General features: G+C 38.4%; 1 protein-coding gene across 4 annotated transcripts in view; it reads left to right on the plus strand.

Moving 5' to 3' along the window:
* The window catches only part of LOC133606899 (arginyl-tRNA--protein transferase 1), a 92,691-nt gene that overhangs the window by 49,234 nt on the left and 24,896 nt on the right, over positions 1-18,561 (plus strand). For all 4 annotated transcript variants that reach the window (XM_061961311.2, XM_061961320.2, XM_061961329.2 and 1 more), the window contains one exon: positions 4,973-5,072. In XM_061961311.2, the coding sequence (XP_061817295.1) occupies positions 4,973-5,072 (100 nt within the window). The remainder of the gene's footprint in view (positions 1-4,972; positions 5,073-18,561) is intronic.

The raw sequence follows: 18,561 nt of genomic DNA on the forward strand, positions 1-18,561 counted from the left end.
TTTAATTGCATTACAGAAAATTTTAAACTTTATCACAATATTCTAGATGTAAATATAAACGGAATACAATGATTTGCAAATCCTTTTCAACCCATATTCAATTGAATGCACTACATAGACAAGATATTTGATATTCAAACTCATAAACTTTTTTTTTTTTTTGCAAATAATAATTAACTTAGAATTTCATGGCTGCAACACGTGCCAAAGTAGTTGGGAAAGGACATGTTCACCACTGTGTTGCATCACCTTTTCTTTTAACAACTCTCAATAAACGATTGGGAACTGAGGAAACTAATTGTTGAAGCTTTGAAAGTGGAATTCTTTCCCATTCTTGTTTTATGTAGAGCTTCAGTTGTTCAACAGTCCGGGGTCTCCGCTGTCGTATTTTACGCTTCATAATGCGCCACACATTTTCGATGGGAGACAGGTCTGGACCGCAGGCGGGCCAGGAAAATACCCGCACTCTTTTTTTACGAAGCCACGCTGTTGTAACACGTGCTGAATGTGGCTTGGCATTGTCTTGCTGAAATAAGCAGGGGCGTCCATGAAAAAGACGGCGCTTAGATGGCAGCATATGTTGTTCCAAAACCTGTACGTACCTTTCAGCATTAATGGTGCCTTCACAGATGTGTAAGTTACCCATACCTTGGGCACTAATGCACCCCCATACCATCACAGATGCTGGCTTTTGAACTTTGCGTCGATAACAGTCTGGATGGTTCGCTTCCCCTTTGGTTCGGATGACACGATGTCGAATATTTCCAAAAACAATTTGAAATGTGGACTTGTCAGACCACAGAACAGTTTTCCACTTTGCATCTGTCCATCTTAGATAATCTCGGGCCCAGAGAAGCCGGCGGCGTTTCTGGATGTTGTTGATATATGGCTTTCGCTTTGCATAGTAGAGCTTTAACTTGCACTTACAGATGTAGCGACAAACTGTATTTAGTGACAGTGGTTTACCAAAGTGTTCCTGAGCTCATGTGGTGATATCCTATAGAGTTTGATGTCGGTTTTTGATACAGTGCCGTCCTAGGGATCGAAGGTCACGGCCATTCAATGTTGGTTTCCGGCCATGCCGCTTACGTGGAGTGATTTCTCCAGATTCTCTGAACCTTTTGATGATATTATGGACCGTTGAAATCCCTAAATTTCTTGCAATTGCACTCTGAGAAACGTTGTTCTTAAACTGTTTGACTATTTACTCACTAAATTGGCCCTAGTGTTTGAATGTGAGTGTGAATGTTGTCTGTCTATCTGTGTTGGCCCTGCGATGAGGTGGCGACTTGTCAAGGGTGTACTCCGCCTTCCGCCCGATTGTAGCTGAGATAGGCTCCAGCGCCCCCCGCGACCCCGAAGGGATTAAGTGGTAGAAAATGGATGGATGGATGGAGTTGTGGACAAAGGGGTATACCTCGCCCCATCCTTTCTTGTGAAAAACTGAGCATTTTTTGGGAAGCTGTTTTTATACCCAATCATGGCACCCACCTGTTCCCAATTAGCCTGCACACCTGTGGGATGTTCCAAATAAGTGTTTGATGAGCATTCCTCAACTTTATCAATATTTATTGCCACCTTTCCCAACTTCTTTCTCACGTGTTGCTGGCATCAAATTCTAAAGTTAATGATTATTTGCAAAAAAAAAATGTTTATCAGTTTGAACATCAAATATGTTGTCTTTGTAGCATATTCAACTGAATATGGGTTGAAAATGATTTGCAACTCATTGTATTCCGTTTATATTTACATCTAACACAATTTCCCAACTCATATGGAAAAGGGGTTTGTATATATATATATATATATATATATATATATATATATATGTATATGTGTATATATATATATATATATATATATATATATATATATATATATATATATATATATATATATATATATATATATGTATATGTATATGTCTTAATAAGGTTATCCAAAAAATAGTGCTCGATACCGTAGTAGAGCGCAATATATGTATGTGTGGGAAAAAAAATCACAACACTACTTCATCTCTACAGGCCTGTAGAGATGAAGTAGTCTTGTGATTTTTTTTTCCACACATACATATATATATATATACAGGTAAAAGCCAGTAAATTAGAATATTTTGAAAAACTTGATTTATTTCAGTAATTGCATTCAAAAGGTGTAACTTGTACATTATATTTATTCATTGCACACAGACTGATGCATTCAAATGTTTATTTCATTTAATTTTGATGATTTGAAGTGGCAACAAATGAAAATCCAAAATTCCGTGTGTCACAAAATTAGAATATTACTTAAGGCTAATACAAAAAAGGGATTTTTAGAAATGTTGGCCAACTGAAAAGTATGAAAATGAAAAATATGAGCATGTACAATACTCAATACTTGGTTGGAGCTCCTTTTGCCTCAATTACTGCGTTAATGCGGCGTGGCATGGAGTCGATGAGTTTCTGGCACTGCTCAGGTGTTATGAGAGCCCAGGTTGCTCTGATAGTGGCCTTCAACTCTTCTGCGTTTTTGGGTCTGGCATTCTGCATCTTCCTTTTCACAATACCCCACAGATTTTCTATGGGGCTAAGGTCAGGGGAGTTGGCGGGCCAATTTAGAACAGAAATACCATGGTCCGTAAACCAGGCACGGGTAGATTTTGTGCTGTGTGCAGGCGCCAAGTCCTGTTGGAACTTGAAATCTCCATCTCCATAGAACAGGTCAGCAGCAGGAACCATGAAGTGCTCTAAAACTTGCTGGTAGACGGCTGCGTTGACCCTGGATCTCAGGAAACAGAGTGGACCGACACCAGCAGATGACATGGCACCCCAAACCATCACCCAACCATGCAAATTTTGCATTTCCTTTGGAAATCGAGGTCCCAGAGTCTGGAGGAAGACAGGAGAGGCACAGGATCCACGTTGCCTGAAGTCTAGTGTAAAGTTTCCACCATCAGTGATGGTTTGGGGTGCCATGTCATCTGCTGGTGTCGGTCCACTCTGTTTCCTGAGATCCAGGGTCAACGCAGCTGTCTACCAGCAAGTTTTAGAGCACTTCATGCTTCCTGCTGCTGACCTGCTCTATGGAGATGGAGATTTCAAGTTCCAACAGGACTTGGCGCCTGCACACAGCGCAAAATCTACCCGTGCCTGGTTTACGGACCATGGTATTTCTGTTCTAAATTGGCCCGCCAACTCCCCTGACCTTAGCCCCATAGAAAATCTGTGGGGTATTGTGAAAAGGAAGATGCAGAATGCCAGACCCAAAAACGCAGAAGAGTTGAAGGCCACTATCAGAGCAACCTGGGCTCTCATAACACCTGAGCAGTGCCAGAAACTCATCGACTCCATGCCACGCCGCATTAACGCAGTAATTGAGGCAAAAGGAGCTCCAACCAAGTATTGAGTATTGTACATGCTCATATTTTTCATTTTCATACTTTTCAGTTGGCCAACATTTCTAAAAATCCCTTTTTTGTATTAGCCTTAAGTAATATTCTAATTTTGTGACACACGGAATTTTGGATTTTCATTTGTTGCCACTTCAAATCATCAAAATTAAATGAAATAAACATTTGAATGCATCAGTCTGTGTGCAATGAATAAATATAATGTACAAGTTACACCTTTTGAATGCAATTACTGAAATAAATCAAGTTTTTCAAAAATATTCTAATTTACTGGCTTTTACCTGTGTGTGTATATATATATATGTATATGCACAGCAAAACAAACATTTTAAGAGGAACACACAATGTTTTTGACAGGGTGTGTATGCGTGCGTATTCGTGTGTGTATATGCACGCACATCAGGGCTTGATAATTGGCTTGTGCTGGAGTGTCAGATGGTTGAAGAGGGGATAATAGCAAACTCAAGCTGCTGCCATTGGGGTGAAGGTGGGGGTGTGAAGGGCTCAAGAGAAAGGAGGGGGTCTGCAGGGCTTTTTGTGAATGGACCCCTTGCTTTTCTTGACCACCCTTACTCAATTCAGGCCTTTTGTGGAAAGGGGATGGGAACCCAGGAACCTGGCAGCAAGTGGGTGACCTTCTAGCACCTCGCTGTAGCTGCCTCCTTTTCCCTTTTTCCAACCTGCTCTTTTATATTCTCCCCCTGTTCTGTTCTCTCTCCACTTCTGCCCCCCTAGTTCCCCTGGCCTGCTTTGTCCCATGTCTTATTTTTTAGAGCACCTATTTTATGTTAAGGCCTATTTCTCTCACTCTGAAGTATTGCAAGAAGGGGAATTCTCTCTCTTCATTTGAGTGGATGAAAGGTGGTAGAAGGAAGGATTAAACAAAAGGAGCTGGAATTTAGTTATGGAATAGGGAAGGAAATGGCGGAAAATCCACGGTTAGCTTAAGGATGCAGTTAGGGAAGAAACTTCTGTGGAAAAATAAAGAAGGCTAGACATATACTGTGTATGAAGAAGTTGTATAAATCTTCTGAGTTCTAAATCTCCCCTTTTACCACCTGCTTTTGTGCTTAACGGCTCAGTGCCCATATAGAAAGAAGGTCATTGTTTTTGTTCAATGAAATGAGACAAGAAAAGCTGTCTCTGTTAGTGTGGTGTTTACGTCTTCAACTTGGCTGCTGTTTTGAAATGCTTGCTTCGATTGTTAATATCATCTTTTAAATGCTGTAAGAAAAGCATTACCTAATGATACAGCTTGGTAAAATTACATTGTTTTATCCAACCTCCCATGCATTGGATATTTAGATTTGAGTGTGCATGTGCCACAGGCCCTAACTTTATTTGGAATAGTTGTATTTGCTCATCATGACCGTATCTTAGCATGCATTTAATAATTCGAGTTTACATTTTTTGATTCATAAACATTTTTTCATGAGACTTGAGACTTGAACATTATAGGCATTATCTTAGTTTTTTACCAAGGAACACCATCTTTATATTTATGTGTTGTTGTGCTGCATACGCTATATAATAGTACCTCTCGAAAAAAAAACAACTTCTTTGTGCTTTTTTCTGTTGTAGAGAGATTGCTTTTACCAGGAAGCTTCATAAACAGTCCCCCAAGCTGTCCCACTACTACCTGGGCTTCTACATTCACTCTTGTCCCAAGATGCGGTATAAGGTATGTTTGCCTCACATCTACACATCTCTCTCTGACTACTGTATTTTCCAAACTGTAGAGTGCACCGGGATATAAGCCGCACCAACTAAATTTTAGAAGAAAAAAATATGTTTCCATATATTAGCCGCACCGGACTATAAGCCACAGATGTATACGTTGCAAAATGAGTTTCGTTAACAGTAAGACTATGTAAATGTTTATTTACATACCTTAATATTTCCAAACGGTGCCTGTAACATGGCAGTAAAACGTCTGATCAAACAAAACAGAGTCATGGTCATTGACCCACTAGCTGCAGATGTTAGCTATCCAATCAGTTAAACAGACGCAATAACTCCACTGTGACATTTTGGTGAATTAATGAGGAATTTGTGAAATTGAAACTGACACAAAACAACTAAGTTAATAATACTAACACACACACATGAATGCGTTAGCATATTAACTAATGCTAACGATATTAGCATCATTACATTACGATAGCACTTACAAATATGCATGAAAACACTCCTACAGGCATCACACATGGGACAATTTAGTAAGTATAAACAGTTTTAGTTATACTGTAAAACTTACAAACGTTGCTTGGAGTGATCAATGAATCCACACGAGTAGAAATGCTCTGAACAGCGACAAGACTGAATGCCACTTCTACTTCTGGTTGTTGAAAGCACTAAGTGGAAAGACACTCCGGCACTTGCAGTGAGCAAATTTGTCCAAAAGATTGCACCATAGCAAAAAATAAAACATCCTGTCAGTGTTTTTGCTTTTTTTATTTTTTATTTTTATTAGTATATTTATTATGGCTGTCAGTCAGCCAAGACAAATCCATAAATTAGCTGCGCCGTCTTATAAGCCGCAGATTTCAAAGTGTAGGAAAAAAGTAGCGTCTTATAGTCCGGAATTTATGATATTACCTTAACAGCATCCTGTCAAACGAAATATACAAGTATAGAAAGATGTATGATAAAGTTGAATTTGTACCGGTAATTAGAATTTTACTTGCATGCAACACTGCATGGTTGGACTGTAACCCTTCAAACTGCCTCTACAACTTGTGTACTGGGTGTTCCCATTTTTTGCAACTATTTCTTGAACTGTTAATGATAACTAGAAAGATAAAACAATATTATATTGAAACTTGGTTCAGTATATTTATTTTACAGCAAATTTCTTAGTTTTCAGAGGACAACAAGATATAGACTAGTTCAGGGTTTTCCCGGGTCATTAAAAAGCATTAAAAGGATTTAGCAAAAAAAGAAGGCACTAAATGGCAATACAAAGCATTAAACACAATGTCCAAAGGCATTAAAAAAAAGAACTCCAGTCAAATCACACATGCTATTAGGTAATCACAAGTTGGCGAATAAAGGCAGGCAGCAGTTAACGGTGCCAAATTTCTTTGGCATGACAAACAAAGCAACGTCTGCTGTCGCGACGCCACTACTACTGACAACTGCTGCTACCACTACAGAAAAATAATAAATAAAAAGAAAATTCTCAAATTAAACAATCTTGTGAGCCAATTCTAATTCACCAGAGCATAACAATTAATATAAACTTTTCAACTATTTAAGTTTATAATAATAGTTGAAATAATATATCCATCCATCCATCCATTTTCTACTGATTGTCCCGTTCAGGGTCGCTGGAGCCTATCTCAGCTGCATTCGGGCCTTAGGCGGGGTACACCCTGGACAAGTCGCCACCTCATCGCTGTCGCTAAATCTGGCGACTTTCCAATCCTCTTGGCGACTTTTTCTTGTAAACAGCTACTAGCGATAAATCTGGCAACTATTTCCAGTGTTATTGGAGACTTTTTTGTGTCTTGGAGACTGATATGCATCAGTACTGTCCTCAACGAGCAGTGACAGGTGCTGCTTTGAGCCTCTCCCTCGTTCCAAAGCACTCACAGGCAGTTAGCTGGTGCTGCAGCTGCGCGAGCATAGTGGAGACCCTCACAGGGTGGGAATTTCAGCGGTTCGCACATGCGCAAATCATTTGCAGTGTGGACATTCATGATGCATTCCATACTGTACATCTCTACCTAGTTTGCTACATTTTCGTCTTTCAATATGTGCACTTAATTCTTACTATACTTACTGTCACCAAGTTTTGGGCAAATCAATGACTTACAGTTCAGTAAAACATTTACAAAACGTTCCTATATCTATGAGTACCAAATTGCATTTGCATCCAAATATTGGGGTATTTTGTTAATTTATATAATTTATGCAAGCAAATATTAATCATGATTAATCACTGTTCAAGAGTGTGATTAATCTGATAAAAAAACAATCAGATTGAAAAGTGTATCACGTGACAGTCCTAATATATAAATATATATACAGTATATTATATATATATATATATATATATATATATATATATATATATATATATATATATATATATATATATATATTTGCAGTATATATATATATATATATATATATACATACAGTATATATATATATATATATATATATATATATATGTATATATATATATATAAATATATATATATATATATATATATATATATATACAGTATGTATATATATAAATATATACAGTATATATATAATTGCATTTGCATTCAAATATTGGGGTATTTTGTAGGGGTGTAACGGTACACAGAAATTTCGGTTCGGTACGTACCTCGGTTTAGAGGTCACGGTTCGGTTAATTTTCAGTACAGTAAGAAAACAACAAAATATACGTACATTTTTTGGTTATTTATTTACCAAATTTGTAAACAGTGGCTTTATCCTTTTAACATTGGGAACACTAATAATTCTGCCCACGTTAATCAACATTAAACTGCCTCAAGTTGTTGCTCAGATTAAATAAAATGAGAAAACGTTTCTTCTACATATAAAAAGTGCAACATTAAACAGTTTCATGTCAACTCATCATGCTTAATTTATTACAGCATTTGGGAAGCCTGTAGTTGATTTTTATTATGTAAATGTTATATTTTTATCAACATGTGATAGCAGGGACCCTGCCATTCAAAACTAGGCTGCTGCATTACTAATGATTAATGTAACTATAGCTGAAAAAATGGTACAATAGCAATAGGAGACACTATTCATCCCTGAACACCATGGAGTTCATGTAGGCTTAATGATGCAGTTACATTATTATATCAACTATCAGAGACAGAAAGTCTTCATTTAACATAATGTCCTGCTTCAACACAGCTCAATCAACACAGAAAAAGGTAAAGTGAAATAACAGACAGACAGGGCTTTGCTGTCCATAACACACACACATACACACACACCCCCGCACACTGCAAAATGAGCTAACGTTTAAGGCTGCAGCTAACGATTATTTTTCTATCGATTAATCTATAGATTATTTTTTCGATTAATCGGTTAATCTATAGATTATTTTTTTTCGATTAATCTATAGATTATTTTTCCTTTTACCGATTATTTTTTTTATTTAAAATGAAGAAGAAAAAATAAATGTAGGCCAGTTTTTTCAAAAGGCATGGCTTTTATTTACAAAAAAAAAAGTATGGCCACTCAGTCAACATTAACAACATGACAAAATATTCTGTAACAATGTAAACATTTAACAAAATTAAAAGTAGCTTATTTGCTTTTAATGTGCAAATATAAAAGTAAACATCCAGTGCAAATCTTAATATTCTGCAATAGTATAAGCATTTCCAAAGTAAAAGTATTGCTTATTTTGCTTTAAAATGTGCAAAAATAAAGATAAACATCCAATTCAAAAAAGTGCAAAACGGAAATATTCTGTAACAACAGTGTAAACATTTCAACAAAAGTAAAAGTATTGCTTATTTGCTAAAATGTGCAAAAATAAAGATAAACATCCAATACAAAAAAGTGCAAAACGAAATATTCTGTAACAACAGTGTAAACATTTCAACAAAAGTAAAACTTTTGCTTATTTTGCTTAATAACACAACAATGATAGTATGATTAAAGTGAAAGTTAATTGTTCGTTTGTACATAGTATACGTAATTGTTAATGTTGTAAAAGGTATTTGCACAACTAATTAACGTTAGCGTTAAAGAGGAGCGCGTCTTTGTAAACACTGAACAGGCACGCCAAACGCTCCTCTCAGAGCGAAACGGTGCTTTAGTTTATGAATTTACAACGCAGATACAAATGACACATTCATGTTTTTGTGTAATGATGACTACGTATACTCACGCGGACGATTGACTAGTTGATGGTGATGGCAAGAACGCTGCCGTTGTGCTGCTATGATAGGCCATTTCCGCTCGACACAGTGTGCATACAACAACATTATTAGCAGAGGTGGGTAGAGTAGCCAGAAATTGTACTCAAGTAAGAGTACTGTTACTTTAGAGATTTATTACTCAAGTAAAAGTAAGGAGTAGTCACCCAAATATTTACTTGAGTAAAAGTAAAAAGTATGTTGTGAAAAAACTACTCAAGTACTGAGTAACATACACACACATATCATATATATATATATATATATATATATATATATATATATATATATATATATATATATATATATATATATATATATATATATATATATATATATATATATATATATATGTGTATATATATATATACACACACACACACACACACATATATATATATATATATATATATATATATATATATATATATATATATATATATATACACATACATTGATATATACAGTATATAATTTATATTTATTTATTTTGCCGTTTTTGTTTACATGTTAAAGGTGTTTTAATGAATATACATGCATGTTTAACATATAGATTCCTTTCTTTCATGAAGACAAGAATATAAGTTGGTGTATTACCTGATTCTGATGACTTGCATTGATTGTAATCAGGAAGTAGTGCTGGTAACGTCCACGTTTTCAAATGGAGGAGAAAAAAAGTTCCTCCTTTCTGTCTAATACCACATGAAAGTGGTTGTTATTTGGCATCTTATTTGTCCACCTTCCATATTCGTTTTTATACCCTTTACAAGAAATACATTGGCGGCAAACTCCGTAGCTTGCTAGCTTGTTTGCGCTGGCTTTCGGAGACTCTTATTTTGAAAGCGCAGGCGCGATGGAGCGGGACTTTTATTGTGAAGACAGGAACTGTGCAGTCAGTCTTTACGGTTGAAATAAAAAAAGGGTCTTTTTTCCTTCACACTTTTGATTGATTGATTGGAACTTTTATTAGTAGATTGCACAGTACAGTGCATATTCCGTACAATTGACCACTAAATGGTAACACCCGAAGTTAGCTCGGAGCCAGTCAGGTCATGTGACCCCTGGCTCTGTTTGATTGGTCCAACGTCACCAGTGACTGCATCTGATTGGTGGAACGAAGTGAAACGTCACCAGTAAGGCAGGCACTATGAAGGTCTGTCTGACAGACCAAAACAAACAAAGCGTGCATTAACAGATCGATAAAAATTAGTAGCGAGTAGCGAGCTGAATGTAGATAAAAGTAGCGGAGTAAAAGTAGCGTTTCTTCTTAGGCCGTTTATTGAAATACTCCCACACTTTTGACGACTTTTGGCGTGCTTTTTTCCCCTCGCTCGCACCGCTCGCATCGTCTGCTTTGCGCTCCGCCATGACGGTAGTGTGACGTAAATATGCGACGCGTCGACGAACAAAAACGTCCTCGACGTATTTACGTAACCGATGACGTCGACTACGTCGACGCGTCGTTTCAGCCCTACTAACGTTACGCTAAAAGCGAATTAGCCTTCACCTCAAGCCAGGACTGCGAGCGAGCTGAGCTGCAGTTTGTTTCTAGAACGTCAACGGGCTCATAGTGATGTTACTAATAGTTGACTGGGAGGTGTTTATTAAAATTTGGGGAGAGTCCGATGCCTGATGCTTACCTGCTAAACGCTAAGCACTGACTACATGCGCTTTGAATACGTACTGCTGATTGGCTGTTACCGCTCTGAATACGCACTGCTGATTGGCTGTTACAGCTCTAAATACTAACTGCTGATTGGATGTTACCGCTCTGAATACGCACTGCTGATTGGCTGATACCGCTCTGTTTGTAACCAATCAGATGGTTGTGTGGGTGGGACAATGCTGGGTGCTGTGTAGAGAACTGACAGAGACAGAGGCAGAAGGAAGCGGAGGCGGCTACTTAATAGGTTCGTGTGGAAACTCGTTCGGTACACCTCCGAACCGAAACGGTTCACTACAAATACATGTACCGTTACACCCCTAGTATTTTGTTACGCAAACTTTATTTATGCAAGCAAATATTAATCATGATTAATCACTGTTCAAGAGTGTGATTAATCTCTGTGGTTTATCCGTTATACAGTGCTCAGGGGATTTTATTCAATAAACGCTTGTAGGGATGATATAGCCTCTGTGTTTTTTCCTGACCTAACGTATATATATATATATATATATATATATATATATATATATATATATATATATATATATATATATATATATATAATATACGTACACACACATACATATATTGCAGTCGGCTTTCGGCCCCTGGACACATTTTTTTTTTGCCTAATTCTGCCCCCAAGTCAAAAAGTTCGGACACCCGTAGTCTGATGGTTACAATTTTGTCTGTACAGACAATTGTAATCTTTTGACTATATGTAATAACTATCTGCTGTAAGACATGGGCATTGAGTTTATTTTAAGTGGGATTCAAGGGGCCCTATCATGCAAAACCAACTTTTCTTGCTTATTGGCACCTGCTGTTGTGCATTTGGGATCTGTATAGGCCTCAGAAATTTGAAATCGAAGCGTGGAGGCATTGCAGAGATACAGTATTTATAAAACAATCTTGTCTTCCTATATACTTCCTCCAAGCAGTCCGTTTGGAATGTGCACAATTGGTGACATCACTAATTGGGGAACATTGTCAGTGGATTGTCCATACATGGTATAAATTTACCCAGACTTCCTTGTGCACATTCGCAATTTATAGTGTATGCTTACGCATCTGTAGTTTGGACGACAAAATGCACAAGATTTCGACTTGCTGTTATTGGTTGTATTACCCAACATAGGACACTATTCAAACTTCCAGTCTCATCTAAAGAAGTAAGAAGTGCCTGGCTAACTTTTTTTTGTTTAGCGGCAATGTGCCTTCAAACTGTGAAGAAGTCGCTTCGAGTGTGTGCCAAAAAGAGTCCTGCTCCACCCACAAACTTTTACAAAAAGATGGATTTTCCGAAAAACTACTTTTAATGGCGAACTCGGTGACTACTTTCTATGGCAATGGAGGAGACAATGAAACGGTAAGTAATAACAGTAGGTTAGAAATGTATGAATGATACGTTACCAATGTTAGCTGGAGTTGTTGTGTAGCAAGCTTAGCCCTCTAATGTAAGACAATACGGTCACCGTCCTGCGGCAAAATAAAGAATGATTTACCTAAAAACTACTTTTAATTGGATTAGTGCCAACTGTGTTTGGCAATGAACGAGTAGCTTATATAATCTGTTATTACGTTTGCAATGTAGCTCGTTGCTTAGTTTACAGCCTTAAGCCTCTGTTGCTTGCAACTCTAAGCAGCTAGGCAGCAGAGTTATTTACATGATATAGAATAAAAAATCATTTTATTGTCAGCATACACATAAATACTACCAGGATCTAACATTAGAAAGTTAGACTCGTAAAACTCGTAGCTGGATTTTCTTCCTCGCTTTTGCCCGCCCGCATTGCCTCTTTCCTTAGTGCCGTCAACACACCACGATGAGCAGCTGATCTTGCTGTATCATCTGGGATGTTTTGTTGTGGCAAAAGTCACTCAAACAGATAGCTGGTGGTGGTCACCGATGTCCATAGAGCACAATAAAAGCAAGAAAGTTAAAAACATTAAAAAAAAAAAAAAAGGCAGACGAGCAAAGACGACGGCTCATCAGCGTGAGGGGGCGTGGTAAGGAAAGGGTCATTTGCATCAAACAACAGCCCCTCAAAAAGTACCGTTTTGAAAGAGAGCTAAAGAGGAACTTGAAAATAGGTCTGTAGAACAAAATCTTTCTTTTCCAAAGAACCACCATTACATGTTATGTAGACCAAAATGAGGTGTTTTAAATGTAGAAAACAAATCATGATATGACCCCTTTAAAAAGTATAAAATTAGATGTGATACCTGCAGTAACTCTGAAGTTAACATATTAATTGTTTAGCTAGACAAACCAACACAAGGACTGGGAAGTCTGCTAAAATGGCAAATATCCATAATTTTATGGGAGTTACACTTCATCAATAATCACATTCAGATGCCAAATCTTCACTTTCCTAGTAATTTGTATCGTGGTAATTGAAAACATCCTTCACATATTTATGAATTAGTGTGATTAATCAGCCTCATTCATTACTTTTTTTTTCACTCATTCATTGGCTCAGTCCTTTGTTATTCCATTCAGTTGTTACTACGTTCCTGGGGGACTGATGTCTTGTTGAATATTATGGCAAAATGCCACCTTTTCCAATCTACAGCCTTTTTTGTGTTTTATATAATTGAGATTGTTTTAATCCTAGTCACTTGTCTGAGGGCACTGTTTTCACAGCACCAACCCCCTTTTACAAGCCCTTATATCTGTTCTTGTGTGATCAACTTGCTCCCAACCTCCCCACTTCTATATTTTTTTTACCCAAAGGGAGGGATACAGAACAAGGGTGAGAAGGTTGCCCAGTTCCCACCTTAATGTTCTTTTACTCCTTCAGAAACCCACCCCATGCCCATTCAGACACTGTACTGTGCGCACACACATTGTCTCTCTCTACATTGTCTCATTTGCATATGAGCCCAAATAGTTCATTAATGCACACTCATACTGTGAAATTGTTCAAGTCACTAAGATGAAGAGCCCCTAAACTCTATTGAATTGGGGGTTTACTCATTTTTAGATTCCAGTCCTGGTGCTTGCTATTTTTTAACTGTCCAAACACCACCACTCGAACCCTGCTGGACACCACTCAAAGCCATTGAACACAATTCCTCTTCATTTTACTCACCAGCATCCCCCCTTCCTTCATATTTTTCAGAAACCATGTTAAGGTAGATGTTTTACCTCACGTACCCACGCCTGTTTTTTGATATTTTTTAAACTTTGGGCTAATTTGGTAGTCCTGCGGGACAGTTCACATGTTCCACCTACTATTTAAATATGCAACCATCTACGGTTAAAACATCTTTATACATGTTGAAATGTAGTGCCCCTGATGGACGGCATTGGTTTAAAAATCATTATTTGATGCAATTTGTGTAGTTCTAATTCATATAGTGTGAAAGATGAATGCCTTTTGAAAAACATGGTTGTTGTTGATGGGATATGTAACCATCCTGTGTTGTATTTATTCATACGTATTAACTTAAGTAAAGCTCACCATTGCACTTAGTTTTTTTCATGTTTGCACATTGATATTGTCATTTGGATAGGTAAGTGAAACAGATGTATACATCTTAGAAGTGCCAAAGCCTGCACCTTAAGAGCAGAGTCACTAAAGACTTGGAGGCCAGCCCAGAACAGGAGGTTGCCTGGCAAGTGTCAGACCCTCTCTTTGTTGTCAAAGCAGGGGAGGGTGTGTCCCACAGAGCCTTCCTGGTTTGGCTGGTGGTTTTGTGGATAGACGTGACATCCTGCCCCTGGCTCTTGTCCCTGTCCTTTTGGCACTCCTTGGCTCTCTGATGTTGAGCTGTAGAGAGCAGAAGGTGAAACTGTTGGAAGCTAAATGAGCCCAAAGGTCTTAGCCCTTCGAACACACTTTTCGTGTCTTTGGTGTACGTCAAGAGCCTCCTTAATGAACCCCTATTGAGGTTAACTGAGCTTATTTCTGTCTTACGATCTAAAATCTTATCCAACACATTTGTTACTTTTAGCTTGTGTCACTATCAGTCAAGCGATTAATGGAGTTGAGAAAACAGATATTCTTAGCAGTGACGTGCGGTGAGGTTCATGGCTGGTGAGGCACTGACTTCATCACAGTCAGATTTACAAACATATGAACCCTAAAGAGTATCTTATTCACCATTTGATTGGCAGCAGTTAACGGGTTATGTTTAAAAGGTCATACCAGCATTCTTCCCTGCTTGGCACTCAGCATCAAGGGTTGGAATTGGGAGTTAAATCACCAAAAATTATTCCCGGGCGCGGCGCCGCTGCTGCCCACTGCTCCCCTCACCTCCCAGGGGGTGACAAGGGTGATGGGTCAAATTCAGAGGACAAATTTCACCACACCTAGTGTGTGTGTGACAATCATTGGTACTTTAACTTAACTTTAACTTTACACATACAAACTGTAGCACACAAAAAAGCACATTTAATAAAAAAAACCTTATTATGGTCTTACCTTTACTTATAAGTGCGGGAACAGTGGTGTTCGTGTTGGAGGAGTTGTGAATGAATGAAATATGAAATCCGTGCTGCAGTCTGCAAGTGTACCTAATGTTGTGTCCCTGCAGTCGTTCACGGCTCCTCCGGCGCGAGCATTGTTGTTTTTGCACTTTTTGGCTTCTTGTTAAGTGACTTTTTTTTGGGTGGATTCGGTCTTGCACGTGGAGGGTTTGGGTGTGGGGTTTGGTTGGTGTGGCGCTCCCATTGGGGGGTGCATTCTGCGGCGGTGGTGCATTAACCGGCACCAGGAGGCGGGATTACTGCGAGCCTCACACAGTGCGTCTTCGCAGCAGTTTTATGATTGCTCAGCACAAGAAATACTTTACACACATACAGTTGTTGACAAAATACACTGTACATTATATACCTCAGCTAACTATCCATCCATCCATTTTCTACCGCTTATTCCCTTCGGGGTCGCGGGGGGCACTGGAGCCTATCTCAGCTACAATCGGGCGGAAGGCGGGGTACACCCTGGACAAGTCGCCACCTCATCGCAGGGCCAACACAGATAGACAGACAACATTCACACTCACATTCACACACTAGGGCCAATTTTAGTGTTGCCAATCAACCTATCCCCAGGTGCATGTTTTTGGAGGTGGGAGGAAGCCGGAGTACCCGGAGGGAACCCACGCAGTCACGGGAAGAACATGCAAACTCCACACAGAAAGATCCCGAGCCTGGGATTGAACCCCAGACTATTCAGCACCTTCGTATTGTGAGGCAGACGCACTAACCCCTCTCCCACCGTGCTGCCCACCTCAGCTAACTAAACTATGGAAATGTATAATATAGTTCATATAGCAATACGGTCTCACTGCACAGCAGGCCAGCAGTTAGCCGAGTCCGCAATCCATGTTGAGGCACAACTGAGTGACGTGCCTCAACTGGCTGCTGATCACCGCACCGTCTCTTCTCAGTATTTGAACGGCAAATGTGAAAATTCAGCGATTTTGAATAAAAATAATCTAAAACTGGTGAAGTTAAATGGAAAATAACTTTATAGTACAATCACTGAATACATATAACAATTTAATAAAATGTTTTTCTTTTTACATTTTTTTTCTTTCCATGATGCCTCACCTGCCTCTAGTGACCGCACGTCACTGATTCTTAGTAATCTCCCACAATCAGAGAGCAGTGGGGGAGAAGAGTGGAGACAGCCAGTTTGTAGCGCCGCCGAGTAACAGAGTGCCTGGACATTGCATCCCAAAATCGCTTCAGGCGTGGGCAGGAAACCGAGCCATGGGTGTAAAGAAAGCCTTAGCAGTGCCAACGGAGAATGTCGTCCACTTTGAAACGAAGGCTGTTGAAGCTGGATAGCTGATAATGGTTTTCAACGTTTGGAAAACAAATTTGTATGAATATGTAAATGTAAGCAATTGCTAGCGAATAACACCGGATGTTTTTTTGTCTGATCTTACTTACTTAGCAGCAAGAAAGCTCATAACTCAAATTCATGCATGCAACTTAAATTGTAACAAAAAGCTGAGAGAGAGCCTGTATCTCTTATTAGCTGGGCTATTTGTAAGTTGAGGGTCCACTGTACATGTAACATATGTACACACAAGCACAAACAGTTATTTTATTGCATTGTAACCTGTTGGTAAGAGATTACATGAAGTGGCTTTTTTTCTGCAATTATTGTTCACGAAAAAGGAAACCATTATATTTTCCACAAGGTAGGAGTGACACTTGGGAAATTATGCAAAAGAGGAAGAAAGGATATAAATTAAAAAGGCGATGAAATTATAATCCAAACGAACGCAAGGTAAAATAGGCTGTTTTTATCATCGTCTTTTTAAAAGGCCCTTTGCGACAGCTGCACATTCATTCTCTTTTCACAACAACTCAACAAATAACATTGGAGAGGTGGCCAGTTGTCGAGCAACAGCCAGTAATTCACATGGCTAAAACTTCAGATTTTAGAGGACCTAACATTAAAACATTTATGTCACAGTCATCCATCCATCCATTTTCTATCAATTGTGGATCATCCATCCATTTTCTACCGCTTGTCCCTTTTGAGGTCGCGGGGGGTGCTGGAGCCTATCTCAGCTGCATTCGGATCAATTATGGATCAATACCTTTTAATTTTTTTAATAATAATTCACAAGGCATAATATTGATTCCCCCCGTCTGACTAAAAACAGTTATTTTTTAAAGATTATGTATGTAATGGAGCATCTTGTAGGATCACCACTGAAGAAAGTACAGCTGCCATATTTTTGGGAGGTACTTTTCTTTACATCTCAATCTCCAACACAGAGCTGTGTTGTCAAGTGTGGCGGACAAACCAAGTGCACACTTTCAGCCTTCACAATAAAATTGCTGTGCGTTGCACCCTGACTGACTGCCCTAACAAAGTAAGTGTCCAAGAGGAATAGCTTACATATTTACTGTTATTTTGCACTTGAACAAACAATACCTTAATGCAATTTGCAGTAATATGAGTACACTTTCACTTGCAGTCTAATTTTAAAATTGTACTTTTGAGAATGTTTAAACCGTCCAAAGCTATTTATGGTGAAGAGAAAAAATGACAAAATTTGTATTTTGTAGAAGATTTTGAACTTTTTAAATATTTAAGTTTAGAGTAAATCAAATAATGAGTACGCAATCAAGTTAGAACCTTATACATCGAAATTAAATCGATTTGAAAAACTGGCCATGATTCCAAGCCTTAGTCACCGCGACTCTGGAAGGCTTTTGAGAAAACTGTAGATTACTGCGTGAATTGTTTTGTTTCTCAAACATTTTATTCATCTTCAAATTAGACATAATATAAGCCTTCAATCTCTGACATGTTAAATGGACATGATTTTCTCAATATGCATATTAAGCCCAATATTTGTTTTTTTAATCTACACCCTCAAAATTCACTCTTGAACTGTTTCCTGTCCTGGTACTAATATGCAGGTTATAACTTGCTAAAAGGCTCATATATTGTCCAGAATGCACATTTTCCCCTATAGGGCTCATTCATGCAGTATGTTATGTGTATGGGAATGTGACCTCACATTCTCAGTTTCACTTGTACATGTGGGCAGATAAGGAATCACAATGGGTGAGTAAGTTTGTGGCATCGAGCAGTGGATTTTTCATATAGTCCCTTTTCAGTAAA

Source organism: Nerophis lumbriciformis, linkage group LG02 (assembly GCF_033978685.3).
Source record: "Nerophis lumbriciformis linkage group LG02, RoL_Nlum_v2.1, whole genome shotgun sequence".
NCBI classification, from domain to species: domain Eukaryota; kingdom Metazoa; phylum Chordata; class Actinopteri; order Syngnathiformes; family Syngnathidae; genus Nerophis; species Nerophis lumbriciformis.